This window comes from Vitis riparia, chromosome 19 (genome assembly GCF_004353265.1).
Source record: "Vitis riparia cultivar Riparia Gloire de Montpellier isolate 1030 chromosome 19, EGFV_Vit.rip_1.0, whole genome shotgun sequence".
In the NCBI taxonomy this organism is placed as follows: domain Eukaryota; kingdom Viridiplantae; phylum Streptophyta; class Magnoliopsida; order Vitales; family Vitaceae; genus Vitis; species Vitis riparia.
The window spans coordinates 3,372,545-3,400,416 of record NC_048449.1 but is presented as its reverse complement, the minus strand read 5'-3'; the positions used below and the strand labels follow the sequence as shown (position 1 = coordinate 3,400,416).

At 35.5% G+C, this 27,872-nt stretch overlaps 1 protein-coding gene across 9 annotated transcripts; it reads right to left on the bottom strand.

The window, feature by feature from the left end:
* Positions 1–1,236: 1,236 nt before the first annotated feature.
* Positions 1,237–24,930, bottom strand: LOC117908888. Of its 9 annotated transcripts, XR_004650282.1 has the most exons (8): positions 17,323–17,695; positions 12,057–12,102; positions 11,413–11,462; positions 11,227–11,268; positions 10,549–10,630; positions 10,374–10,460; positions 8,860–9,231; positions 8,034–8,776 (listed from the first exon to the last, which is right to left on the bottom strand). XR_004650282.1 is itself a non-coding variant. In XM_034822705.1 (7 exons), exons 2-6 carry the CDS (start codon positions 24,428–24,430, stop codon positions 8,861–8,863), a joined length of 369 nt encoding a protein of 122 aa, XP_034678596.1. In that variant the 5' UTR covers positions 24,431–24,469; positions 24,587–24,929; the 3' UTR covers positions 8,034–8,776; position 8,860. The 9 variants fall into 9 exon arrangements, 6 of the variants coding, with proteins under 6 accessions (XP_034678597.1, XP_034678596.1, XP_034678599.1 ...); XR_004650283.1 differs by lacking the exons at positions 11,413–11,462; positions 12,057–12,102; positions 17,323–17,695 and adding exons at positions 24,420–24,469; positions 24,587–24,929; XM_034822705.1 differs by lacking the exons at positions 10,549–10,630; positions 11,413–11,462; positions 12,057–12,102; positions 17,323–17,695 and adding exons at positions 24,420–24,469; positions 24,587–24,929 and having other exon boundaries at positions 8,860–8,931; positions 9,074–9,231.
* Positions 24,931–27,872: the final 2,942 nt, after the last annotated feature.

The following is a 27,872-nucleotide window of genomic DNA, read 5'->3' as shown; positions in this document are numbered from 1 at the left end:
CCGACCAGGAAGCATATATAAAAATATCTTGCAATTTTCCGCCGTTTTGTGAAGAAAGGAAAGGTTACTGTCCCAGTCAGCTTGTGCCATTATTCTTTGTATCCTGGCCGTAGACGGGTCAGGTACGCTTTCCGAGGGAGATCCAACAGTGGAGAATCACGGGTGAGGCATCAGCTCCTGATCAGCCCATTTTTCCTCTCACAAGTGTCCCCACTGGATGGGGAAAGCAGAATATGATGATATAATGGACTTTATTTTTATCCATCGGTGGAGAGAAGTATAAATCACGGTTCTTCAAAAATTATTTTTTTAAGTGAGTAGAATGTTTGATGAGTACCTTCTGATATGGTCTACATCTACTCATTCAATATGCATACAAGCTAATTGACCATACGGGTCTGTTTGTTTAAAAGGAAAATTAAATGCATCCATGACTTCCATGCTCTTTTTTTCCTTAATCCCACCAAATCCAGCTTCATCATGGATCAGACCCGGGCCCTGTACCTTTCCCCACGCTGGTGTTTTCAAATGTAAGATTAGACTGATATAGATTCAGCTATAAGTTACAGCAATCATAATTGTTAACTTATAAAGCAATTAGGCTTACATAGATTCAGTTACAAGTCATGACAAAACAAAGGTGTAGAACCCAGAAAAAAGAATACAGACACTATCTCTTCTACTAAGCGGTGAGCACAAAGGAGCAATTGATCAGTATTGCATGTGGTACAGAAGCAGTTAAAACAAAGCACTCTTCCATAGATCTGCAAAAATGGGAAAGGAGCACCAAAATAGTCGAACCTAGAACATAAGTTTGAACCCTGCTGTATTTTCTATGTAGGAGGAGAGAAGTCAAAAGAGATCCTCTTAGTAAGCCTAACAGAAGGGGGATCCATACAAACCTTGCATCCTAATGCAAGGTGTTCCAAGCATGACAGAATTTCCATCCCAAGACTATGGCCAGCTGCTCTTTTACATAGCAACATCTGGGTCCAATCTTCTCTGGATGGCAGCTGCAGCCTATTGATATAAATGGGCAATGATTAAGAACAATAAGCAGAAAATGATTGGAAATCCCTCAAGGAATTGGGTCATTAAGCTCACCTCAAAGTTGCCAACTTTGTACTGGTAAGCCATCTCTTCCCTGAGCTGAGCTTGCTCTTTCATTGCCTGTGCCTGGGAGTTCAAATGAAATAAAAAAGATGAGAAATCATAATTGCCAGTGGATTTTTTTATCACAAGCAAAATATAGTTTTCGTTTCTTGTTAACATTGGAACTTAAACCTGAACCTCCCATTAACCCACTCCAGCCCTTTACCATTGTTCTTCCTTGTATCTTTCACATTCTCATAGCAGTTCTAACCTGAAAAGTAGATGAAACTATGTAATGTAATAGTTGTAAAGGTTTGGGAAAACAGACCCAGTCCAGGCAAGGAAGCTTACAATAAAATTTTACATGCCGGGCTATTTAAAACAAAATTTTCGCTCCCAGTGAAAATAAGTGAAATACAATTCTAAATTCCAACTGAATCACGTCTAGAGAAGGAACTAGATGATAGCTTTATGAGACTAGAATGTTACTAAATTTTACAACTAAACTATTCCTTGACTGATTTTTTTGACAGAAACTTAGTTACTTTTATGAGAAACAGTGCAGACTTGAGGACTTCACACCTTGAAGCTTGTGTTTCCAATTTTCCATGAGGCTTGCATTGAGATGAGCCTCAAGGAATAAGGCTTGAATGTTGCCTGGAAGCAAAATTAATTGGATATATATAACCTATAAAACAATACCTCTCCCCTTGACCCCCTTAATGGGTATATAACCCGTAGAAGGGTATGGACAGAGGGAAGATAGAATTCCGGAGACACTAGCACATATGAACAGTTAGGAAGTAATATTTGTAACATAAACTGGTTAATATCTCACTTATGAGGGAAAAAATTATTCATGCTTGGAAATTTAGCCTATCAAAGAAAAAGAACCATCAAATTTCTCATTTCTAAGCTGTGATATATTTTTCTGGTTTCAAAAGTAAGATGTCAATAAGTATTGCATGTCTTTTTTAATTCTTTTTGTCTCAGGGGGAGCGTAAGGTTCTCCAATTTGAAGCTGCTGCAATCAAGGATTTTCTGAAAGGTTTTCCATGGTTCTCGACCCTTATAGTTGGTATGGTAAGTTGACAAGAGTGTCCAAGGAAGATAGAGCTTTACCAAAGCTGCCAATAGGTTGGATTCAGGAAACTAAGCACTCGTAACATGAAAAAAAATACCTTCATATAGAAATTCAGGTGTTGTGCACCCAATCCACCACTTGGGAATTCAAGGGTCAGAATAACAAACTGAAAAAGTAATTAAGCCTTTAGAGATATCACCTTGTTGAACATAGGAGCACATAGACATGGAAGTGTTCATTTGGTGTAGTTAGCCCTTTAATGTTTCCAGTTGTTCCTTATTAAATCCTCCAAACTCTTGACTACCCATAGAAGTTTCTTCCTTCTTGTTATCCACTGAAAAACCTGATTTTGATTCTGGCTACACTGCTCTCATTTTCCATCATTTTTTCCAATGGAATAGGGCTTTCCATGAATCTTCCGATAGGTCTCTCGTGCATGTTGAGGTTTGGTACAAAAATCACACCACCTAGTGCTATTTTCATTCAATCATTTGATCTCCTTCCTTCTTGCTTCTCAGTTGTATAATAATTATTGGATTTGGGAGTTGCAAGAGCCAAATTCTCGATGTATGGTTTTTCCAACATCACAATCTAACAACTCTCTTCTGCATGTACATAGGCAAATGCTTCTTTCATTGAGGGAAAAGGTTCTTTTCATAGGTAAATTACCTTACAAAAAATTAACAAAAACAATTAAAATATTTAATTAATAAGAAGTAAGTGCTTTTCCTAGAACTCGAACCCTTGATCTAGTTCAGGATTTAAACCAGCCAGGAAGGCAAAATTCTTGTCTTCTTCAATCAACTTCTGCAGTTGAACAGCAACAGATTCCATTATGAATTGTTGATAGTGGTCTAGTTCTAGTCATATGCCTTCTAGCATATCATAATACTCTGTCACAGATAACAACCATTGCTTCATAGAGTGAATTTAATTCTTTAAGTCATAAACTTGAGCCTTTATCTCCACCTTTGAATATGAATGTCATAACTTCCCAAATCTCCTTAGCTGTTGAAAGGAAGAGAAGTGATTTGCTGATTTTTGGTTGCATAGAATGAAGCAACCAAGGCATGATCATGGAATTTTCAGCTTCCCATGTCTCAAACTTAGGATCATCATCCTTAGGAATGGGAACTTTCTCTAACAAATTGCCCATCTTCTTTTTGCTTTTGATGAATAACTTGGCAGATTGTGACCATCCAAGACAAGTGTGGCCATTGAGTTTGCAGGTTGTGATTTGGGAATCAGGATTTTCAGTAGGAAAAGTAAGGGTAGTGACTGACTGTGGTTTGGGAAGAAGATAAATTGATCATGACTTTGGATAAGGTGATAAAGGACAGCAAGGGCTACAGAAAAGGAAGTTTAAATATTAATGCCATAGGTTGTAGGAAAAAATTTCTGGTAACAAAAACCAGAAATCTGAGAGAGATACTAGGCAATTGAAGTCAAGTTTTTCAAAGGGAAAATCTAGATAACGCTAATCAATTATAAGAAAAGAAAGTCTTCACAATGAAGGCAGAGTAAGAGGGCGATGAGGGCCACCAGATTCTACCATAGAATAGCCCATACCACTCCCCCCGGCCAACAAAAAAGAAAAAAAAAAAAAAACCCCTTAGGGCATAACTCTAACCAGCTCTAATACCATAAGGAGAAATTTAAATTTTATTCATACATATACTAAGATTACAATAGGGATATATATACAGCTCTATGAAATTATTCTAGAAAACTATCAAATTAGTCTGGTCATCATTCGAGGAAAATTTACGGCCTACATATTAGCTTGCACATTTATAGCAATAATACAATTAGGAAAGAACTATCAACCTGCATATTTACAGCCTGCACATCAGCTTGCATATTTTCAACAATTGGGCCATGGCTAAACTCCCAAGATGTTAATTTCTCTATATCAACTACCTCAGGGTCAAATATACAAATTAGCTTACTAGGCATGCACTACACTCATTTAGAAATATACTTGTAACAGAGAAACAGAGGATGAAGACATCCAATGGAACTCTTCATGAACTATAAACATCTTCTTATCTTTGTCGGAAGCTCCTCTCAGACATGCGTCCTGACACATATGTCACACCTAAACCCATGACATATTTTGTTCAACATGTTCTCCACACACATCAGAGTGCCAAGATAACAAGAGGAATGTAAGCAGATGTGTGTGTGAGAGAGAGAGAGAGAGCAGACCAACACGCTCAGAGCATTTTCACTAACTTTACAGCTAAAAACATACTTCAACCTGAAAGGGCTCTTTAAAAGACTGGAGTTTGCAATCATATTAAGAGGGAAAAAAATTGTTAGAAAACAATTAAAAATGAATAATTCCACATCCAATTAAAACATAATTTGGTATCAACAAAGCCTTCCTCTTAAAAGTATTGCCTACCAATACCATCCAGCAAATGAGAAATGTTGAAGAGACTCTAACTTAAGGCATTGCCTCAATCAGCTAAAAGGGAACCCCAGATCACATCCCCAAATTCAGAAGGAAACGGATAAAGAATGACAATCAATTCTCATTGACTGAGCTGATTGGAGTTCAATTCAGAAGGACAAAAATTTGAAACTACCCCTTCCTCCCTATTTGGTTTTGGAGGAAACCATGGACTATAAATTTCTAAAACTTGAGCTGTCCATTATTTTGGGATCAAAAAGTAAATTAAAAGTTCAGCTCTGTTAATCCAACCAGTTCTATTTTATTTGCTCACATGACTAAGGATTTTTAACTCCTCATGTCCCAAAGAATGCAAAACCCTGATATTTGAATTCCTTATCCTAATTCTTCTCAGCAATCAAACAGAATATAATTTACAGAAAACAAACAAGAACAAATCCAAGACATTTCTATTCCTTTCCTACATTTTCCTAGAAACTAAGAAGTGCACATTGAAAAGAAAAGAACAAATAAGAATACTGGTTCAATAAATTTTCCTTGTTTTGTAACATTTTCAGAGAAACGAAAACAGACTGCAATTAAAATTAATTTACAAGACAGCAAACACTAGATATTCGAGAAAGTCCTTTTCTTTTCCGTAGTATGGGCATCATCCATCATCATCATCATCATCATCATGGATGGCGGCGGCAGGGCCGATCATTTCCATTGCCAATGCCGATGTGAGTGCAAGGAGAAGAAGAAGATGATGGAACAGGCCCCCGTGCCATTACTACCGCCTCTTTAGAGCTGCCATAAACCCCAGAACCTCCCACAAGAGCCGCTTCCTTCGAGCTGCTATGAATCCTAGAACCTCCCACCAGAGCCGGGGTGATCAGAATCAACCAGAGAGAGAGTGAGATAGCCATCATTTTCTTCAACGCATTCATGGTGAGTGCTAAGTGTATGGGATATAGCATACAGCACCTTTATACAGAAGTCTAACGTTTTGACAACCCTCTGGATTAGGTCGGTGGCGGCGGGGCCCGCAGGGTTCAAAATCTCGGTCGAGACCATGGCCGGTACCGGTCCGATACCCGAGTTGGAGTAGAAATTGTGGAGAAGATCAGATGAAAGGATCAAAGGCCACAAAAATGAAAAATACAGAGTTAGAACCCTGCATCTTGGAGTCGTCGGCGAGGTCGAAGAAGCACGCCTGCTTGTTCGGATCGCCCAATTTCCCGCCGGAGAATTTGAACTATGGTCGGTGCTCTACATTGAGCTGGGACAGTGAAATTCATCAGCATCAAGTACAGGTAGGAAGGTGAGTTGGCATCCATCCACAGAGAAACTCATGTATTCTAATGTCTTCACCAAAATTTTTAGTTTACCGCTTCTAGATAGGTTGTTGAACAAGCATATGACAATGTATCCTTTGCACTTTTCAGATATTCACCGTGCATTTTGATTTTGACTGTAGCTTGTCCTTTGCTCTTCAACTCGCTTCTCTAGTTTGTCCTTTGCTTCTTTGAGTGCTCCTCTTTATCATAAATTTCCAAACCATAATCCCATTTCAAATTTTTAACCTCACCATATTTTTTTTTTCTACAAGCATAAATATGAGAACAGACCAAACCCTCTGTTCCACCTCTAATGTTATGAGACGGAAGAGGTGATGAATCAGAGGGAAGAAGACAAAGACGACAGGGAAATAGAAAATAGAAATCCTAACCGTCGAATAAGAAGACGTTCCCGGACTAAGTGGTAGTCAATTTCCACGTGACAGCTAAGTAGTGGCATTGATATCGAGAGGCGACGTCGAGTGGGATTCAGTGGCCCCACTACCTCACGTTACTCTGATTTGGTGCCAAGAAATAGGCAGTAGCCACTGGTGCTGCGCCTTGTCACACGAACCCAAGCTAAGAACAGAAGGTTTTATTATTTATAGGAGATTATTAATTTATCTAATTTTTTTGGTAGAACCATTTGTAAAAGTAATTATTTAATATTAAAAGTCAAAGTTGTTGTCATATTATGAATTAGAAGCACGTAAAGATAAATATTTAAATCTTTTCTTAAAATTTAGTGCTTTAATCTTCTTAGTCAGCTTGGGATAAAAGGAAAGGTTACTGTCCTAGGCAGCTTGTGCCATTATTCTTTATATCCTGGCCGTAGACGGTGGTGGAGAATCACGGGTGAGGCAACAGTTCCTAATCAGCCCATTCTTCCTCTCACAAGTGAGGAAAACAGACTGTGATGATATAATGGACTTCATTTTTGTCCTTCGGTGGAGAAAAGTATAAATCACAGTTCTTCACAAAGTGGGGACCAAATTATTCAACAATTTGTCATTCCATCTCTTTTCCACATGTATTCTTGGATTATTTTTTTTAAGTGAGTAGAATGTTTGATGAGTACCTTCTGATATGGTCTACATCTACTCATTCAATACGCATACAAGCTAATTGACCATATATGTCATGACAAATTAACTTGCCAATTTGCCGGCTTTTAATACCTTTCTTGACATATAAATATATAATGAATGCCTAATCTTATTTTTTGTGTAAACTAATTGACCAAGCAGCACATCATGGTCTTTGAAGGTTTTTCTTTAAGGCTCTGAATCTCGACTCTCCATTCATTTGACATTTCATTAATATGTGATTAACCTAATTCAAAGAAATGATTACTTATTCTACTATAAAGTAGCATTTTTTCTAGTATCGTACCACAAGGTGTTGGTATTTTTTTCTATTTTTTCAAATTTAACTCTTATTTCTATATACTTATCCTAGATTAATGAATAAATCGATGATTGTTTTTTAAAATAATTTTTTGTTTTATAAGACAAAAAATATAAAAATAAAATACATTTGACTATTTGTAAAAACAAAAAAATGATATATTTAAATAACATAATGTTTTTAGATAACATATTTTAATTAATTTTAATTATTTTCACTTATTTTAAAAATAATAATAATTCAAATATGAATATTAATATGTAAAAATTATTTTTAAAGCCTATTTAAAAATATAAAAAATAGACTAAAAACATTTCAAATTTCCAAAACATAAATATTTTAAAAATGACTTCCCAAGCTAGGCTTAAGATTTTATTATCCACTTCAACAATCCATTTTTATTTTTATTTTTTTTACCAAAAGTGTTTTTTGATCCCAAATTTTTATGGATCCAAAAGGGTCTATTGCTTTGTAGTCAAGTTCAATTTTTTCTATCTCCGTCTCTTTCTTTTTATGAGCCGTCATTGAACAGTCAAGATTTTATCATACACTGTCACGGGTCAAATTATGAGTCGGTATGGTATAATTGCAAGGGAATCCAAAATATTCCTTCAGAGAAGGAAGAAGATCAATCATTTTCAAGTTTGGCATCACCCATGAATAAGAACATCAAGAATTACATGAATGGACATCAAGCAAGATGCTTTCTACACAATGAATGAATCTCTCTTTTCCTTCCTATTTTCTATCACAACCAAACAACAATAGTACTTTTTTCTCATTCAAATGTTAGGACAGATTCATCACATTTTAAAACAATCCCCAACCTATAAAGAATCCATCAAGCATGAATCTAACAATTATCCAAATAATCAATAGAGACAAGTAAGAGAATGATTGGTATTCCACACATGGGATGGGGTTCTAACAAGCCAAACAGATCCGCCTTGTGAAGAGATGGACAAGCTGAATTTATTTCACAAGGACATCACCAGTTGCCATGTCTTTCTACACACATATATATATGGAACTTCGATTTCTTCCGTTTACCTTCATTTTCTTGGCAACCAAACAATGTTACATGTCATGACAAATTAACATGCTGTGGAACCCAGAAAAAATACGACACACTATCTCTTCCAATAAGAGGTTAAGCCCGAAGGAGCAATTGAAATCAGTATTTCATGTGGCACGGAAGCAGTTCAAACAAAACTGGGAAAGGAGCACCAAAATAGTCGCACCTAGAACATAAGTTTGAACCCTGCTGTATTTTCTATATAGGAGGAAAGAAGTCCAAATAGATCCCCTTAGTAAGCCTAACAGAAGGGATCCATACAAACATTACATCCTAATGCAAGGTGTTCCAAGCATGACGGAATTACCATCCCAAGACTATGGCCAGCTGCTCTTTTACATAGCAACATCTGGGTCCAATCTTCTCTGGATGGCAGCTGCAGCCTATTGATAGAAATGGGCACAGAATAAGAACAATAAGCAGAAATGATTGGAAATCACTCCAAGAATTGGGTGATTGAGCTCACTTCAGAGTTGCCAACTTTGTACTGGTAAGCCATCTCTTCCCTGAGCTGAGCTTGCTCTTTCATTGCCTGTGCCTGGGAGTTCAAATGAAATAACAGAGATGAGAAATCATAATTGCCAGTGGATTCTTTTATCACAAGCAAAATATAGTTTTCGTTTCTTGTTAACATTGGAACTTAAACCTGAACCTCCCATAAACCCACTCCAGCCCTTTACCATTGAGCCAGACCTCAAGGGCCAGAAGCAAGATATAATTATAGCAGGAGCCTGGAGGAATATTGAAGTAAAAACTAAACATTCCACTCTGCATAGAGTGTTTTAATTCCTCCACTTGTTCTTCCTTGTATCTTTCACGTTCTCGTAGCAGTTCTAACCTGAAAAGTAGATGAAACTATGTAATGTAATAGTTGTAAAGGTTTGGGAAAACAGACCCAGTCCAGGCAAGGAAGCTTACAATAAAATTTTACATGCCTAGGCTATTCAAAAGAAAGTTTTTCGCTCCCAGTGAAAATAAGTGAAATAAAATTCCCAATTCCAACTGAATCATGTCTAGAGAAGGACCTAGATGATTGATTTAAGAGACTACAATGTTATAAATTTTACAACTAAAATATCCCTCAACTGATTTTTTTGACAGAAACTTAGTTACTTTTATGAGAAACAGTGCAGACTTGAGGACCTCACACCTTGAAGCTTGTGTTTTCAATTTTCCATGAGGTTCTTTGCTTGCAGGGTAGAGAAAATTATCCTGTACATTTTGATCATTCGTTTTTCCCAGTATTTAAAAAATAAAAGTAAACAAGTAATTTCTTCATCCCCTTGTATATTCACACAAAGCTGACTGGAGACCCCTTTAAAGGGAATATAATTTTTCACATAAGACATTGTAAAACCAAACCTACCCTCAGAAAGAACTGTTTCCTGCTTTATAAAACAAGAGGCATCCAATTCAGCAACCTTTCACAATTTCAGGATCAAGGTTAAGAATGGGATAAGAAAAAGTAATTCCTTTACCATGTTCTGCAAAGCGCCCTCTCATCAAGGATAGGGAGAACAGCGTTTAACAGAAAACTAAAAAAGCAAATTAAATGTTAATCAACAAATTATATACGAAGCGCCAAACACTCTTACCATTTTTTATTACTTCAAAGAGTACCATTATTCAAATGTTCAGTATTTTAACTTGAACCAATGACCAACATGAACAAATAGAAAGCAAGTGAACACGAAAACCCCACTAAAAGTTTAGATACACTGAAGAAAGTATTTATGAAACCATAGATATACTGAAGAAAACATAATTATAACTTGAACCAAAGACCAACATAAACGCATAGAAAGCAAGTGAACACAAAAATCCCACTGAAAGCATAGATGTACTAGAGGCAATATTTATGAAACAATATCTGAAAGCATGAATCCTCCTCTTAGCACCTTTTCTTCAGATGACAATATGGTACCTGATTACTTTAAACTTTATAATAATTCAAAGAATGCAGCATGCACTAGAACATACCATTGTTGTTCTTCATCATTGAATACAGTACGTTCAGTTTCCAGAGCTTTCTTGGAACCTTTTTTCACTTCCCTTTCCATCTTTGGTCTATAATAAGCATCAATATTATAATACATGCAACCACAAACATTGAAACAAATTTTTGTCATCTGTGACATCATGTGTTGATTTATACCTTCAGAATATGTTCATGTGCATCATACTGGTCGTCATATCAAAATGAGTAGCAAATATGGGGATAAAAGATTTTTGCTTTTCTGTAAACACACAAGAAAAAAGAGGTGAACATTCCCCACAAGATAATTTAATATATCAAGAGGAGACTCTATTGTGTTAAAGATGACCCCAATCAGCTGTAGTTTAAAGAGATTAAACGATGTAGAAGAGATGATTTTTGCTACTGGCCTTAATGAAACTGCACATACCAGTACCATGTTTAAATTCTTAGGTTGAAGAAGATGAGAGATCAGTTGGCATCAATTTGAGGGGGAACATGGAATAAATGGAAATTTGACAGAGTTGACCTATGGTGTGGACTACTAGCAAACAACATATCATTTGGTATTGATTCACATCTAAATGGATTTGATTAGGATACAGCTTAATAGAAGAATATTCAGGTGTTACATCCCTGTGGATTTATTAGATTTGATATCTTTGATACTAGTTCGAATTCAAATTTTCTCAATCATGTAATCTATTTAAACCCATTTTGGGTATTGCCATTGTCATTCAGTCATTCCAGATATTTCTTATTTCAAACCAGATGTTATTCTTTGAAAGGCCAACAAACACAAACTCTTTAATACAGAATGAAAAAAAAAACATGTGAACCAGTGCTGGAGAGCCTTACTTTTTGGAAGGAAAGGTAGCTGTGTTATGGTCCTCCATAAATCTGTACACAGAGTAACACAGTTTGATATAAGATAGTCTTAATTTAAATAGAATTTTCTTATCTGAAGTTCACATATCTTAACTAATATTTCAGGAATGCTTTTTAATGAAGAGCACCCTGAATGCAATCAACAGCTACGCTTACTCTTAGAACACCTGCTTCTCCTCCCAGTTAGGCAGACTCTCCAGGTTCACCTGTGAAACAATCAGAAGAATTATTATAAGTTGATATTCTCCAAATCATTTGCAAAACCTGAAGAATTGATTGATGATAAAGCAGATCTCCTAAGAGACCTTACCATGAAACCATATCAATCTTACAAAAAAAATTATGTCCAGTCTGCTGAGGCCGAAATCAGATTGCAATTTTCAGAATCAAGACAAAAGACATAATAATTAATGCCAGTTATAGAGATAAGGAAAGGGCTAGCAAAAGAACCACTTTTGGTCTCCTACGCTCTGTTAAAATCAAATTTTATAACTTGTATTTGATGCATGTGCCACATCATTGTGTGGACACCCATAAGTGGGTCTGATTTCCAAAATTTCACAACCAAAATCAACGGGACTTGTGCACACACAACTCTGGACGTTTCAAAGTGTTTCTTCATAGTTCATCAATCAATATGTGTGATCAATTAACATACGAATTGATAAAAAGTCCACATCTTAATGTAAGAAAGGATGCATTCCAGGACATCACTATTCACGAAGTTCACATCTTTATGTTCCCCACAGAGAACATGTTTTTGGTATCATAGGAGATAAGCAGACAGCAAAGTAGAATACCTGTTTTATTTCAGCCAACCATGCAGTAAATTCTGGTCGTTTATTCCTACAAAAGGTAGATGATCAGGTATGAATGAGAACTGAAAATGGAGATTATTTACAAAAATAAATAAATAACAACAATTTTCAAGCCAAGGATATGTGAGAGACTTACTACTGAACAGAAAAGATAGGTTTGATAACTCTATATTCTAAGAATATCTCACTTATGAGGGAAAAAATTATTCATGCTCGGAAATTTAGCTTATCAAAGAAAAACAACCATCAGAACATCTCATTTCTAAGCTGTGATATATTTTTCTGGTTTAAAAAGTAAAATGTTAATAAGGTTTTTTTTTTATATAAGTAAAAATACAAAAGTATATTATATATAAAGAGTAAAGGGCACCCAAAGGTCAGCCCAAACCATATAAGGAGTTTACAAGAGGCACCTCAAGACATAAGCCAAAAAGAAGAGGGGATACAAAAAGCTTACCCACCCTCATCTAGTACCCATCTGATAAAAAAAGTTGATTAAAGATAAAGGACCTATGTCTATAAACAACTTAGTCCAAGATCAATAACTACAAAAAAAAAAATAATAATAATTGATTCTTTAAACTGAAAACTCCTCATTTTCGAATACAATCCTATTTCTTTCCTTCTAAACCATCCAAAAGAGATGGTTTTAAGTATTGCATGTCTTTTTTTAATTCTTTTTGTCTCAGGGAGAGCTGCTGCAATCAAGGATTTTCTGAAAGGTTTTTGATGGTTCTTGACCCTTTTCAGTTAGTATGGTCAGTTGACAAGAGTGTCCAAGGAAGATAGAGCTTTACCAAAGCTGCCAATAGGTTGGATTCAGGAATCTAAGTGCTTGTAACATGAAAAAAATACCTTCATATAGAAATTCAAGTGCTGTGCACCCAATCCACCACTTGGGAATCCAAGGGTCAGAATAACAAACTGAAAAAGTAATTAATCCTTTAGAATTTTTATTTTTATTTTGGATAACTGAAGAACCTTTCATGGTCATGCCCTTAGGACTCTCTATGAGGACCCAAAACTCAAGAGTGTTGACCGCCCCACAACAACCAGCACTGGGTAAATTCAGGGTATCATTACTGACAGGATTTAAACCCAAGACCATGTGCCACTTACTGAGAACACACTTCCGAATGTTCACCCTGACCAACTGGTCTTTAGAGATATCACCTTGTTGACCATAGGAGCACATAGACATGGAAGTGTTCATTTGGTCTAGTAAGCACTTTAATTTTTCTGGTAGTTCCTCATTAGATCCTCCAAACTCTTGACCACCCATAGAAGTTTCTTCCTTGTTATCCACTAAAAGAAAAAACCTGATTTTGTCTCTGGCCAGCCTGCTCTTGTTTTCCCTCATTTTTCCCAATGGGAGAGGGCTTTCCATGAATCTTCCGATAGGTCTCTTGTGTATGTTGAAGTTTGGTACAAAACTCACACCACCTAGTGCTATTTTCATTCAATCATTCAATCTCCTTCCTCCTTACTTCTCAGTGTATAATAATTATTGGATTTGGGAATTGCAAGAGCCAAATTCTCAATGTATGGTTTTTCCAACATCACAATCCAACAACTCTCTCCTGCATGTACATAGGCAGAGCTTCTTTCATTGAGGGAAAAGGTTCTTTTCCTAGAACTCGAACCCTTGATCTAGTTCAGGATTTAAACCAGCCAGGAAGGCAAAATTCTTGTCTTCTTCAATCAACTTCTGCAGTTGAACAGCAACAGATTCCATTATGAATTGTTGATAGTGGTCCAGTTCTAGTCATAAGCCTTCTAGCATATCATAATACTCCGTCACAGATAACAACTATTGCTTCATACAGTGAATTTAATTCTTTAAGTCATAAACTTGAGCCTTTATCCCCACCTTTGAATATGAATGAGTCATAGCTTCCCAAATCTCCTTAGCCGTTGAAAGGAAGGGAAGTGGTTTGCTGATTTCTGGTTGTATAGAATGAAGCAACCAAGGCATGATCATGGAATTTTCAGCTTCCCAAGTCTCAAACTTAGGATCATCATCCTTAGGAATGGGAACTTTCTCTAACAAATCGCCCATCTTCTTTTTGCTTTTAATGAATAACTTGGCAGATTTTGACCATCTAAGAAAAGTGTGGCCATTGAGTTTGCAGGTTGTGATTTGGGAATATTTTCAGTAGGAAAAGTAAGGGTCACTGACTGACTGTGGTTTGGGAAGAAGATACATTGATCATGAGTTTGGACAAGGTGATAAACAACAGCAAGGACAACAGAAAAGGAAGTTAAAATATTAATGCCATAGGTTGTAGTAAAAAATTTCTGGGTAACAAAAACTAGAAATCTGAGAGAGATACTAGGCAATTGAGGCCAAGTTTTTCGAAGGGAAAATCTAGATAAAGCAGATCAAAGATAAGAAAAGAAAGTCTTCAGAATGAAGGAAGAGTAAGAGGGCGATGAAGGACACCAGATTCTACCATAGAATAGCCCACACCACTCCCCCTAGCCAACAAAAAGGGAAAAAAACACCCTTAGAGCATAACTCTAACCAGCTCTAATACCATGCGGAGAAATTTAAATTTTATTCATACAAATACTAAGATTACAATAGGGATATATATAAAGCTCTATGAAATTATTCTAGAAAACTATCAAATTAGTCTGGCCACCATTCTAGGAAAATTATTGGCCTACATATTAGCCTGCATATTTATAGCAAGAATATAATTAGGAAAGAACTATCAACCTGCATATTTACAGCCTACACATCAGCTTCTTCAACAATTGGGTCATGGCTAAACTACAAAGATGTTAATTTCTCTATATCAACTACCTCAGGCTCAAATATTACAAGTAAATTAGCTTACTAGACATGCACTACACTCATTTAGAAATATACTTGTAACAGAGAAACAGAGGATGAAGACATCCAATGGAACTTTTCATGAACTATAAACATCTTCTTATCTTTGTCAGAAACTCCTCTCAGACATGCGTCCTGACACATATGTCACAACTAAACCCACGACATATTTTGTTCAACATGTTCTCCACACACATCAGAGTGCCAAGATAACAAGAGGAATGTAAGCAGATGTGAGAGAGAGAGAGAGCAGACCACCACGCTCAGAGCATTTTCACTAAATTTACAGGTAAAACATACTTCAACCTGAAAGGGCTCTTTAAAAGACTGAAGTTTGCAATCATATTAAAAGGGAAAAAAAATTGTTAGAAAACAATTAAAAATGAATAATTCCACATCCAATTAAAACATAATTTGGTATCAACAAATCCTTCCTCTAAAAAGTATTGCCTACCAAATTACCAATACCATCCAGAAAATGAGAAATGTTGAAGAGACTCTAACTTAAGGCATTGCCTCAATCAGCTAAAGGGAACCCCAGATCACATCCCCAAATTCAGAAGGAAACAGAAAGAATGACAATCAATTTTCATTGACTGAGCTGATTGGAGTTCAACTCTTACATTTATGGGATAGCATTAGCTATCAATTTAAAACTACAGCAGATGGGGAAAGACAAGAATTTGAAACCACCCTACCTCCCCATTTGGTTTTGGAGGAAACTATGGACTATAAATTTCTAAAACTTAAGCTGTCCATTATTTTGGGATTAAAATAACGAAAGCTCAATTCGATTTTTCTTTTAAAGGTAACTACAAATTTAATCTCAAAAGGCAAATTAAGGTTTCAGCTCTGTTAATCCAACCAGTTCTGTTTTATTTGCTCACATGACTAAGGATTTTTATCTCCTCATGTCCCAAAGAATGCAAAACCCCGAAATTTGAATTCCTTATCCTAATTCTTCTCAGCAATCAAACAGAATATAATTTACAGAAAACCAACAAGACAAACAGCAAAAACAAATCCAAGACATTTCTATTCCTTTCCTACATTTTCCTAGGAACTAAGAAGTTCTCACTGAAAAGAAAAGAACGAATAAGAATACTGGTTCAATAAATTTTCCTTGTTTTGCAACATTTTCTGAGAAACGAAAACAGACTACAATTAAAATTTACAAGACAGCAAACACTAATGATTCAAGAAATTTCTTTCCCTACATGTCCATAATAACCAAACAAAACATGATTAAAAATACAACAAATAACAACAAAGTAAATCTTCTTACATTTTCTCTGAAAGGAAATGAAGTAAGAAATACAACACAACCAATATTTCAGTTCCTTTATTTTACCCGATTTTCCTGCTGATAATATTCAGCATAACTAAGATATACCGCATTATAAATGACACTAGGATTCAAAATTAAATTCTTTCCCATTTCCTACATTTTCTCGGCGACCAAGCAGCTGATGGCTAAGCATGTAAAACAAGTGACTTCCAAATTGAACAGATTTGCTCTTTCTTTTCTCACCAATAACATAAATTATAAACTCTTATATAAAAAACAAAAATTTCTAAATATTTAATAAAACATATTCTTTCAATGACTTAAATTGATTTTAAATTAAATTATTTTTAAGTATTAAAATTGTTTGAGAAAATTAACTTAAAATCCTTTCTAAATAATAAGACTTAGTTAATATTGGTTAATATGTACCTTCATTTATAAATAAGCTTCATTTCTTAATATCTCAATCCTAGTTTCAATTTTTTACACCTTTATTTAACAATTATAAAAGGCACACAAGATCAAACAAGAACAATGCAGAAAGGAGCAAGAACCATATTCTAGAATTCTATAAATCTGACTGATAACCTTCAAGAAGAGATTGGATTTGAAGACTCCATGTGAGATAATTGGTGGATGACAATTTGGTGATATTGGAGAGATTGATTGTCAAGAGGGGATGTTGAGGATCTTGGGAGTTTTGGATGGTGATAGGATCGTTGGTGGAAGAGAAGGATGCACCGGAAGCCATTGAGGAGAAGGGAAAAAAAAAGGAAGAAAATACGCTCAAGAAGATTAGGCTTTTGATACCATGTTGAAGTAGAGAGAGGATTGTTGAGAAACAATGACTTCACTTTTTCATTTATTAAGAATGAATATATATATACAAACCTAAAACACAAAAATAGAAAACAATCTACCCAAAACACAAAAATAGGAAACAATCATAGAATTAGCCCAAAACACAAAAATAGGAAATTACAATTAATTAGAAGAATTTAAAAATAGAAAGAAAATCTATTATAATGAATTCTCTAATATGGGTCTTAGTGTACATGCCCTGAAATAAACTTGGAGAGACCAAGAAATAGACAAGAGGGGAAATGGGTTGTTGAATTAACCTGAAAATATCACTATTCTTTCGTCATTTCCCCAAAAACCGGTAATCGCACTGAAATTCACCCTAGAATGAACTTTTTTTACAAGTCTTGAGAAAATGGAGAGTGGAAACTCGCATAGTGGCATTTTCCAATCAATTCAACAACTTTCAACACTCCCTTCTCCTCCAAATGGCACCCCGCTACTTCTCCAAATCAAAAAAGATCAGGGTTTTTTTTTTTCAAAATCACAGAAAGGAAAAGGTCATTCCCTTGAAAGGACAAAACCCATCTCATATCTCTCTCACATTATCATCTCCCATATCCCACATTTCTCCTCCAATCACCTTCAACACAAAAGGCCCAGATTCAAATACCCAAAACCAAACCCACTAACCCCACAGGGGGTCAGTGATGAGATTGGGAGCTGTGCTGAGAGGTACAAAAAGGTATTTCTGTAGATAATGGTAAGATGTGGGATGTTTCCGTAACTTTTTTAGGGTTTTTTATGTACTAAGACAATTTTTGAGTAGCTTGAGAAGAGCCAAAAAGGGAGATCCATACGCAGGGAGCAGGGCCAGATGGATCTGTGTGATGTGTAAGCTTAAAGTTTACTGTCATGCCAACTCATGTGCTACTCACATGATTCCATTTTTCATTGATTTTTACACGTTTTTGTGACTTTAACGTACACCCAACTTCCATGGAAATTCATGGACGCCCTTTTGGAAAACTTTCTACAAAATTTTTCATCACAGATTTTAAAAACACTTCTCTGAAGAATAACCCTTTTTTTTTTTAAGAATAAATATGAATTTGAGAACAATTTTTTTCCGTTCTTGAAAACACATCCAATGCCACTCCACGGGCCGTTTGGAACCCGTTCTCCAGACTTCCTCTTATCTAAATGAAAACTAAAAAATATTTTTATTTTTTATTTTTTCTTCTTAAAAATAAAAATAAGATATTTTCAAATAATTTTTTTTTTCATTACTTTTTATTATTTCGCTTAAATTTTAAAAATTGTATTATAAGATAATTATACAAGCATTTCCCACTAAATGCCACTTACATTACTTATGCGGTGGTTTAAGCGCTCCACAAGCCAGGAATCAGCAACAACAAAGATTGTCAAGAAAAGTGCCACAGACCATGTTGGTCTGTTGTTTCTTTTTCATTTTCTGCGATTCCAAACACTCCTAGTTGCAGAGACTAATCTACAATTGAAGTTCAATTCCAAAACCCCTGTCCAAGGACCAAACTCAAAATTTTCATGAGCCGGAATTGTTGACCTCAATTCATAAGGCATGACCGCGTCAAGAAAAGTGCCACAGACCATGTTGGTTGTTGTTTCTTTTTCATTTCTGCGATTCCAAACACTCCTAGTTGCAGAGACTAATCTACAATTGAAGTTCAATTCCAAAACCCTGTCCAAGGAACCAAACTCAAAACTTTTCATGCTGACCTCAATTCATAAGGCATGACCGCGTCAAGAAAAGTGCCCACAGACCATGTTGGTCTGTTCTTTCTTTATCATTTTTGAGATTCCAAACACTCCTGGTTGCAGAGACTAATCCACAATTGAAGTTCAATTCCAAAACCCCTCTCCAAGGACCAAACTCAAAATTTTTCATGAGCCGGAATTGCTGACCTCAATTCATAAGGCATGACCGCGTCAAAGAAAACTAAACATAAATTTCTAGCCAAGTATTCACGGGAGAATCCAGCCCCGTGACTTTTATATGGTAGCTGGGTAATAAACAATGGGTGTTAGTGTCCATGCCCCAAAAGAAAGATCCTTCTAGCTTCTCCAAATAAAAAAAAGATCAGGGTTTCTATATTTTTTGAACTAAGAACAATTCAAAATCACAGAAAGGAAAAGGTCATTCCCTTGAAAGGACAAAACCCATCTCATATCTCTGCCACATTATCATCTCCCAACTCCCACATTTCTCTTCCAATCACCTTCGACACAAAAAAGCCCCGATTCGAATACCCAAAACCAAACCCACAAACCCCACGGGCAGAGGCAGTGATGGGATTGGGAGCAGAGAGTTGAAAGGTAGAAAAGGGTAATTCTATAGATAATGGTAAGATGTGGAGTGTTTCTGTAAGTTTTCTAGGGTTTTTTTTTCTTTTTGTACTAAGACGCCTGCAAAATTGGAGATCTGAGACGCCGATCTCAACTTGTTACAATCTGAAGTTATAAATCAACCAAAAGAGAATAACAGAGAAAAGAAAAACGAAGGAAAATTGAAGCCCAACGCCTGAATCGCCGATCTCAACTTGGTACAATCTGCAGGTACAAATCAACCAAAAAGAATGACAAAGAAAAGAAAACACGGAAAATTTGAAGCCCAACGCCTGCAAAATTGCAGATGTAGAAACTTTGGTACAATCTGAAGGTATAAATCAACCAAAGAGAATGACAAAGAAAAGCAAAATGAATAATTTTACAAAGGGGAGGGTGACGTGGCCTTCAACGTGTTGAAAAATAGCGATGTTTTTAAAAAATCGGATCGTACAGACTGATAATGTGCAATATAAAGAAATTTATTTCTTATTCCCTTTCCTGATAAAAATAAAAATCCTTGAAATGTATCGCACCTCATGCACAATGAGCTAATATGCAATATATTAAAAATAGAAGATCAAGTACATAACACAAGAACATAACAACATCATCATCATCATACTTCTTCGTTCATGATAGAAAAGAGATCAATCTCATAAAACATCCGTCCATAGTATGGGCATCATCCATCATCATCATCATGATGGATGAGTGGATGGGGGGCAGAAAAATCCTTGAAATGTAACGCACCTCATGCACAATGAGTTAATATGCAACATATTAAAAATAGAAGATCAAATGCATAACACAAGCACATAACAACATCATCATCATCATACTTCTTCGTTCACAATAGAAAAGAGATCAATCTCATAAAGCAACTGTTCATAATATGGGCATCATCCATCATCATCATCATCATGGATGAGTAGATGGGGGGCAAAAAAATCCTTGAAACGTAACGCACCTCATGCACAATGAGTTAATATGCAACATATTAAAAATAGAAGATCAAGTGCATAACACAAACACATAACAACATCATCACCATTATCATTCTTCCTCGTTCACAATAGAAAAGAGATCAATCTCATAAAGCAACCGTCCATAGTATGGGCATCATCCATCATCATCATCACCATGGATGAGTGGATGGGGGCAGAAAAATCCTTGAAACGTAACACACCTCATGCACTATGAATTAATATGCAACATATTAAAAATAGAAGATCAAGTGATAACACAAGCACATAACAACATCATCATCATACTTCTTGTTCACAACAGAAAAGAGATCAATCTTATAAAGCAACCGTCCATAGTATGGGCATCAACCATCATCATCATCATCATCATCATGGATGAGTGGATGGGGGCAGGGCTGATCGTTTCCATTGCCAACGCCGCTGCGAGTGCAAGGATTAGAAGAAGATGGTGGAACAGGCCCCCGTGCCATTACTCCCTCCTTTTTAGAGCTGCCATAAACCCCAGAACCTCCCACAAGAGGCCCCTCCTTCGAGCTGCTAAGAATCCTAGAACCTCTCGCCAGAGCCGGGGTGATCAGAATCAGCGAGAGAGAGAGTAAGATAGCTATCACTTTCTTCAAAGCATTCATGGTGAAACCCAGTGCTAAGCTACTAAGTAAACTGCACCTTCATATATAGACGTCGAAAGTACTACCAACCCCGTTGATAGAACTTAGCCACCCAGGTGCCCAGGTAGTATACAGAGATGCTTTTTTTAAAAAATAAAAATAAAAAATAAAAAAGCTGTTAGATACCCAAAAAAAAAAAAAGAATTATGTTTTGATGGATCAATTTGGGAATAATAACATTTTCGGAACCCAACTTTCCATAATCCAAGATATGTCCACTGTTTGGAAAAATATTAAAGGAAACATGCACTATCTACTGTTTTAAAATGCTATTTCAAAATTGCCTTTTATTAAAAAAATAATAAAAAATAAAAAAGTTGTTAGATACTAAAAAGAACTTTTCATAATCCAAGATATGTCCACTGTTTGGAAAAATATTAAAGGAAACATGCACTATCTACTGTTTTAAAATGCTATTCCAAAATTGCCCTTTAGTTGTCCCTGTCAGCAGCCACCGTCTCTCACTCGGGCATCAAGGAGCCCTTTTCTGAAGTTGGCCTCCAGACGAGAGAATCCCTAAAAAAGCCCTATTTTTTCCTCTGCTATTCTCAATCCTCGCAGATACTAATATAATCAAGTTATTATTATTTTTTTTGCAACCCCCGTTTGATTCCCAAGAAAATCCACCCCCATTCGATTTCCGGGAAAATCCATCCTCGTTTGATTTCCGAGAAAATCCATCCTCGTTTGATTTCCGAGGCCATTTTCTGAAATTGGCCTCCAGACGAGAGAATCCCTGAAAAAAGCCCTATTTTTTCCTCTGCCATTCTCAATCCTCGCAGGTACTAATCTAATCAAGTTATTTTTTTTTTTTTTTTTGCAACCCCCGTTTGATTCCCAAGAAAATCCATCCCCCATTCGATTTCCGGGAAAATTCATCCTCGTTTGATTTCCGAGAAAATCCATCCTCGTTTGATTTCCGACAAAATCCATGCAAAACCCCCAAGAAAAACAAAAAAAAAGTGCTTTTTTTTTCCTCCATGTGTTTTCTTGATCTGATCTAGGGCTCTTTGATTTTGGGCCATTGGATTTAAATTTCACAAACCCTAAATCCACGATTTTTGAGCCATGCTGAAAAATCCAACCTTTGCCTGCAAATCATGATCAGATTACCAAATAGCATCTTATGTTTTTAAAAAAAAAAAAAAAAAAAAAAATTGGACAGATTTTGCATCCTGCGTGGGCTGGTAGGAAATATCGGGACCTTTCACAGGGACGATGAACAATGGAGGGGCATTTTCGGTATGAAATAACACCTCAGACCAGAATGCATGTTTCCTTTAATATTTTTCCAAACAGTGGGCATATCTTGCATTTGGGTTCCGAAAATGTTATTATTCCCAAATTGCCCATCAAAACATAATTCTCCCAAAAAAGCTGCGTTTGAACTATCTGCTTTTTGACTTTTTCTGAAACCTTCGAAAGTTGAGGTGGAATTTGGAATGAGCATGGGATGGGGCAGTTAATCAGAATGTAGTATAATTAATAAGAGATGTGCTTGCCGAGCCTGCAACTTTGGGTCTTATATTTTCAGGGCCAAATAAGTACTAATGAATTGTCGACCATCTAGGAATCTTGGCCAGCCTGGCCCTACATTGAGCTGGGACAGTGAAATTCATCAGCATCAAGTGGGAAGATGACTTGGCAGCCATCCACAAAGAAACTCATGTATTCTAATACCTTCATCAAAATTTTGACTGCTTGTGCATGACAATATATAACCCTTTGCATTTTTCAGATATTCACTGTGCATGCTAATTTTGACTGTTTGTTGATAGAGAATGTAGCCTCAAGTGCTTTTCAAATTCTAGTCGCCATGTTAGCTCTTCAACTCGCTTCTTTAACTTGTCCTTTGCTTCTTTGAGTGCTCCTCTTTATCATAAATTTCCAAACCATAATCCCATTTCCTCACCATATTTTTTTTTTTCTACAAGCATAAATATGAGGACAGACCAAACCCTCTGCTCCTCCGGTAATGTTATGAGACGGAAGAGGTGATGAATCAGAGGGAAGAAGACAAAGACGAGAGGGAAATAGAAAATAGAAATCCTAACCGTCGAATAAGAAGACGTTCCGTGACAAAGTGGTAGTCAATTTCCACGTGACAGCTAAGTTGTGGCATTGATATCCAGAGGCGATGTCGAGTGGGATTCAGTGGCCCCACTACCTCACGTTACCCTGATTTGGTTCATACCACTTTATGTTTGGATGATGACCAAGCGATCAAATAGGCGCCAAGAAATAGGCAGTAGCCACTGGTGCTGGGCCTTGTCACACGAACCCAAGCTAAGAACAGAAGGTTTTATTATTTATAGGAGATTATTAATTTATCCAATTTTTTTGGTAGAACTATTTGTAAAAGTAATTATTTAATATTAAAAGTCAAAGTTGTTGTCATATTATGAATTAGAAGCACACGTAAAGAAAAAATAAAATTATATATATATTAAATATTATATATTAAATATATATATAATTTTGCTATGATTGTGAAAATTTAGTGCTTTAAATCTACTTTTCCATTATAGAGAATAATCTTCTTAGTCAGCTTGGGATAAAAGGAAAGGTTACTGTCCTAGTCAGCTTCTGCCATTATTCTTTATATTCTGGCCGTAGACGGTGGTGGAGAATCATGGGTGAGGCAACAGCTCCTAATCAGCCCATTCTTCCTCTCACAAGTGAGGAAAACAGACTGTGATGATATAATGGACTTCATTTTTCTCCTTCGGTGGAGAAAAGTATAAATCACAGTTCTTCACAAATTGGGGACTAAATTATTCAAAAATTTGTCATTCCATCAACTGAAAAACAGATGTTTGGAAAGAATTCCATCTCTTTTCCACATGTATGCTTGGATTATTTTTTTAAGTGAGTAGAATATTTGATGAGTACCTTCTGATATGGTCTACACCTACTCATTCAATATGCATACACAAATATTCAAAACCTTTTCTGGTACAGTTTTCATTTCTGGCTACAAGCTAATTCACTATATGGGTCTGTTTGTTTAAAAAGAAAATTGAATGCATCCATGACTTCCATGCTCTTTTTTTTTTCTTAATCCCACCAAACCCCTCTCTTCATCGTGGATCAGAACCGGGCCCTGTAACTTTCCCCACGTTGGTGTTTTCAAATATAAGATTAGACTAATATAGATTCAACTACAAGTAACAACAATCATAATTGTTATATCTTAAAACGATTAGGCTAACATAGATTCAGTTACATGTCATGACAAATTAACACGATGTGGAATCCAACATAGATTCAGTTACATGTCGTGACAAATTAACATGCTATAGCCTATTGATAGAAATTCACATATCTTAACAAATATTTCAGGAATGCTTTTTAATGAAGAGCACCCTGAATGCAATCAACAGCTACGCCTACTCTTTGAACATCTGCTTCTCCTCCCAGTTAGGCAGACTCTCCAGGTTCACCTGTGAAACAATCACAAGAATTATTGTATGTTGATATTCTCCAAATCATTTGCAAAACCTGAAGAATTGATTGATGATAAAGCAGATCTCCTAAGGGAAATGGGCTGTTGAATGAACCTGAAAATATCACTATTCTTTCGGCATTTCCCCAAAAACCGGTAAAACTTCCGAACTGCAATCCCACTGAAATTCACCCTAGAATGAACTTTTTTTTACATGTCTTAAGAAAATGGAGAGCGGAAACTGGCATAGTGACATTTTCCAATCGATTCAGCCACTTCCAACACTCCCTTCTCCTCCAAATGGCACCCCACTAGCTTCTCCAAATAAAAAAAGATCAGGGTTTTTATATTTTTTGAACTAAGAACAATTCAAAGTCACAGAAAGGAAAAGGTCATTCCCTTGAAAGGAAAAAACCCATCTTATATCTCTCTCACATTATCATCTCCCAACTCCCACATTTCTCCTCCAATCACCTTCGACACAAAAGCCCAGATTCAAATACCCCAAACCAAACCCAAAACCCCACAGGCAGAGGCAGTGATGGAATTGGGAGCAGAGAGTTCGGAGGTAGAAAAGGGTAATACTATTGAGGATAACCGTTTAAAAGGGACAAAATTCCCTTATAATTGCAAAAGTAACCTCCTACTTTTAATAACCTCAAAAGTGACCTGTTTCAGACAAAATACCCCTAGCCCCACCCATTTTCCCTCCGAAGTCCGAACTATTACTTTCCCCCGTCACCATTTTTATTCTTTTTCAACACATTTTCTCTTTTTGAAAAATGTACTTTTTTTCAACACATTTTCCGTCAAACTATTTTCTTTGGTTAGTCTGATTTCTCTCTTTTTCAATATGTCTTTTCAAATTTAACACACAAATTCTCTTCAAATTTTTTTAGTTTATAGTGTTTAAAGTTATAGTTGGATAAATAATGTATGTTTATTCTTCTTTTTTTTCATATATTTTTCTTTCATTTTTTATTTATTGAATATTTTCAAACCTTTAATGAGATGTAATAAATATTTAAATAAGTTCGAAATTTTAAATTTTTAAATATCATTTACAACATGAAAAATGGAGTTAAAAAAGGATATGATCAAATAGACTCGATGCCATACATCTATACAAAATAAATTCGATATCTATTAAGTTAAGATTAAATATGATAACTATGGAATAAACTTGAATTTAACTTCTTTCAAGTTTATTCATAGTTAACTTGATAGTAGTTATGTTCAGGTATTCTGTGAAGATTGTGGACTTATCTACCTTTAAGTTTGCACACAAAATAACTTGACAATAGTTAAATTCAGGTTAAAATGTCAACTATAGACATAACTTCATATGGGTCTATACAAAATCAACTTGATACTTGTAAGTCCAGATTAAATACGATACTTTGGAATAGACATAGACTTAACAAACTTTAAGTTTGTTCATAATTAACTTGATAGTAGTTACGTTAAAGTATTTTGTGAATACGGTGGATTTAATTACCTTCAAATTTGTGCACCAAACAATTTGACGACAATTAAGTTAAATTTAAATTGTCAATTGTGGACACAACTTTCAATAATTTTATACAAAATCAACTTGATACCTGTTAAATCCATATTAAGTTTGATAAGTTTAGAATATACACAACTTTCAAGTATGTCCACAAATAATTTGTTGCTTAGAAAGTCCATAGTAATATTATTGATAACTTTAGAATAACTTTGTCATTCAATTAGAAACCTGCTATCGTGAAGCTACATTTAAATTTATATTAACATATATCAAATTGTCCAACTACATATTTCAAATGTCCAACTACATATGTCAACATGTTTAACTACATATATCACAATGTCCAACTATATTACCATAATTAATAAGAATGTCATTCTCTAGCAATTTAAATTGGTTCCATTTCTTCTCATGCTTAATTCATCTTACTTGAGCATTTTGCTACATAAAATACAGTTAACATACATGAATAAATAACCAAGACCATGAGATTCATTATTACAAAAAATTAAAAATGATAACAAAAAGTCAAACAACTTCTTAGCTAAGGAACAAGTTTGGAATATGAAAATTGTATTTCCAATAGTTAGACCAAACAATCAATTATGGACATCTCAAAAAACTTCTACCATGAGCTTATCAATCAAGATGGTCTGATTTCCCATAAATTTTTGTCAGAGGTGTTTCACTTGTATTACCATCTTACTATCTATGCAGATGGCGAGGCAAAGGTTGTTTGCACCGATTTTGTCACACTCAATTGATATATTATAATTTTGGTCATTGTCTCGAAATTGAGCATTAGTGTCAGACAACTTCTTTCCAAAATGTGTTCCTTCTTAGTAATGGATATGACATTGTAAAAACTAAGTGTGACATTAGTCTTTTTGAATGCTTCTTTCCTCATACCCCTGAGAAGTAGAACCATCTTTCCATTAAACACTACTACTAAGTAGAAGCCCTCCAATAGCTCAGGCCAAAATTCAAATTTTGCCAAAGAGAGGTCCTAATATATGTCGACTTGAATGAAATTAATCTCAAAACTCTTAGACCCTTTTCTTTTGGTGAACAACAATGACTTTATATCAAATTCACAGAGACACTAAATCATCCAATCATCGATCTTAATACTAAGGCATTGACTCACCAAGGTTTTGCTCCATGTTATTATGATAAAGTAAGATTTGAGTCCTAATTTACATTAACAAACACATGTGGCCAAATTTTGAGTAGTACTCCTAGAGACATCGAAGAAGTAAAATTAGCTACTTGAATCCCATTTTCACCAAAATAAAAAGGGAAGTCTCTAACATTGACATAAGAGGAAAAACCCAAGAAAACTAAGAAAAAGGAAAGGAAAATCAACTCTAGGTGCCGCATTTTTTCTTCGATTTGGAAACCGAAAAAAAAAATAAAATATGTGGTTTCTTGATAAACAAAGGAATCTAATGAAATAAAAAAAAGGGAAAAAACTGAACAAAGAAAAAAAGAAGTGTATCTTACTAGAATGAAAATCAAAAGAAAAGTGATGAACCCATGTTGTGTTCCAAATGGGCCAAAAGGAATTTGGTATTTGTCTCAAGTCTCCATGGCTTGGCTTGATGGGAAAGAGAGATGGGTATTTGTGATAGAAGAAAGAATAATAATAAAAAATAAAAATGAAGGGAGGTAAATATAATTAAGATGAGGGTTGAAGTAGTTGGGGGTATTTGTCTCTGAATTAGGTGTATTAAAAGTTGGTGGTTAGTTTTGCAATATCATGAGAATTTAATCCCATTTAATCCGTTATCCCTTCTATTAGATTGTGCTAAGATGTGGAGTGTTTCTGTGTAACTTTTCTAGGTTTTTTTTTTTTTTTTTAACTAAGACGCCTGCAGCCCAACGCCTGCAA

What these genes read in the sequence shown, in the direction of transcription:
- LOC117908888 (XM_034822704.1), bottom strand. Translation starts at nt 10,531, where the DNA reads ATGTCACAGATGACAAAAATTTGTTTCAATGTTTGTGGTTGCATGTAT. An exon ending in AATGATGAAGAACAACAATG is followed by an intron (nt 9,232 to 10,373) that starts GTATGTTCTAGT and finishes TCTACTTTTCAG; the next exon opens with GTTAGAACTGCTACGAGAAC. An exon ending in CCTTGAGGTCTGGCTCAATG is followed by an intron (nt 8,932 to 9,073) that starts GTAAAGGGCTGG and finishes TTGAACTCCCAG; the next exon opens with GCACAGGCAATGAAAGAGCA.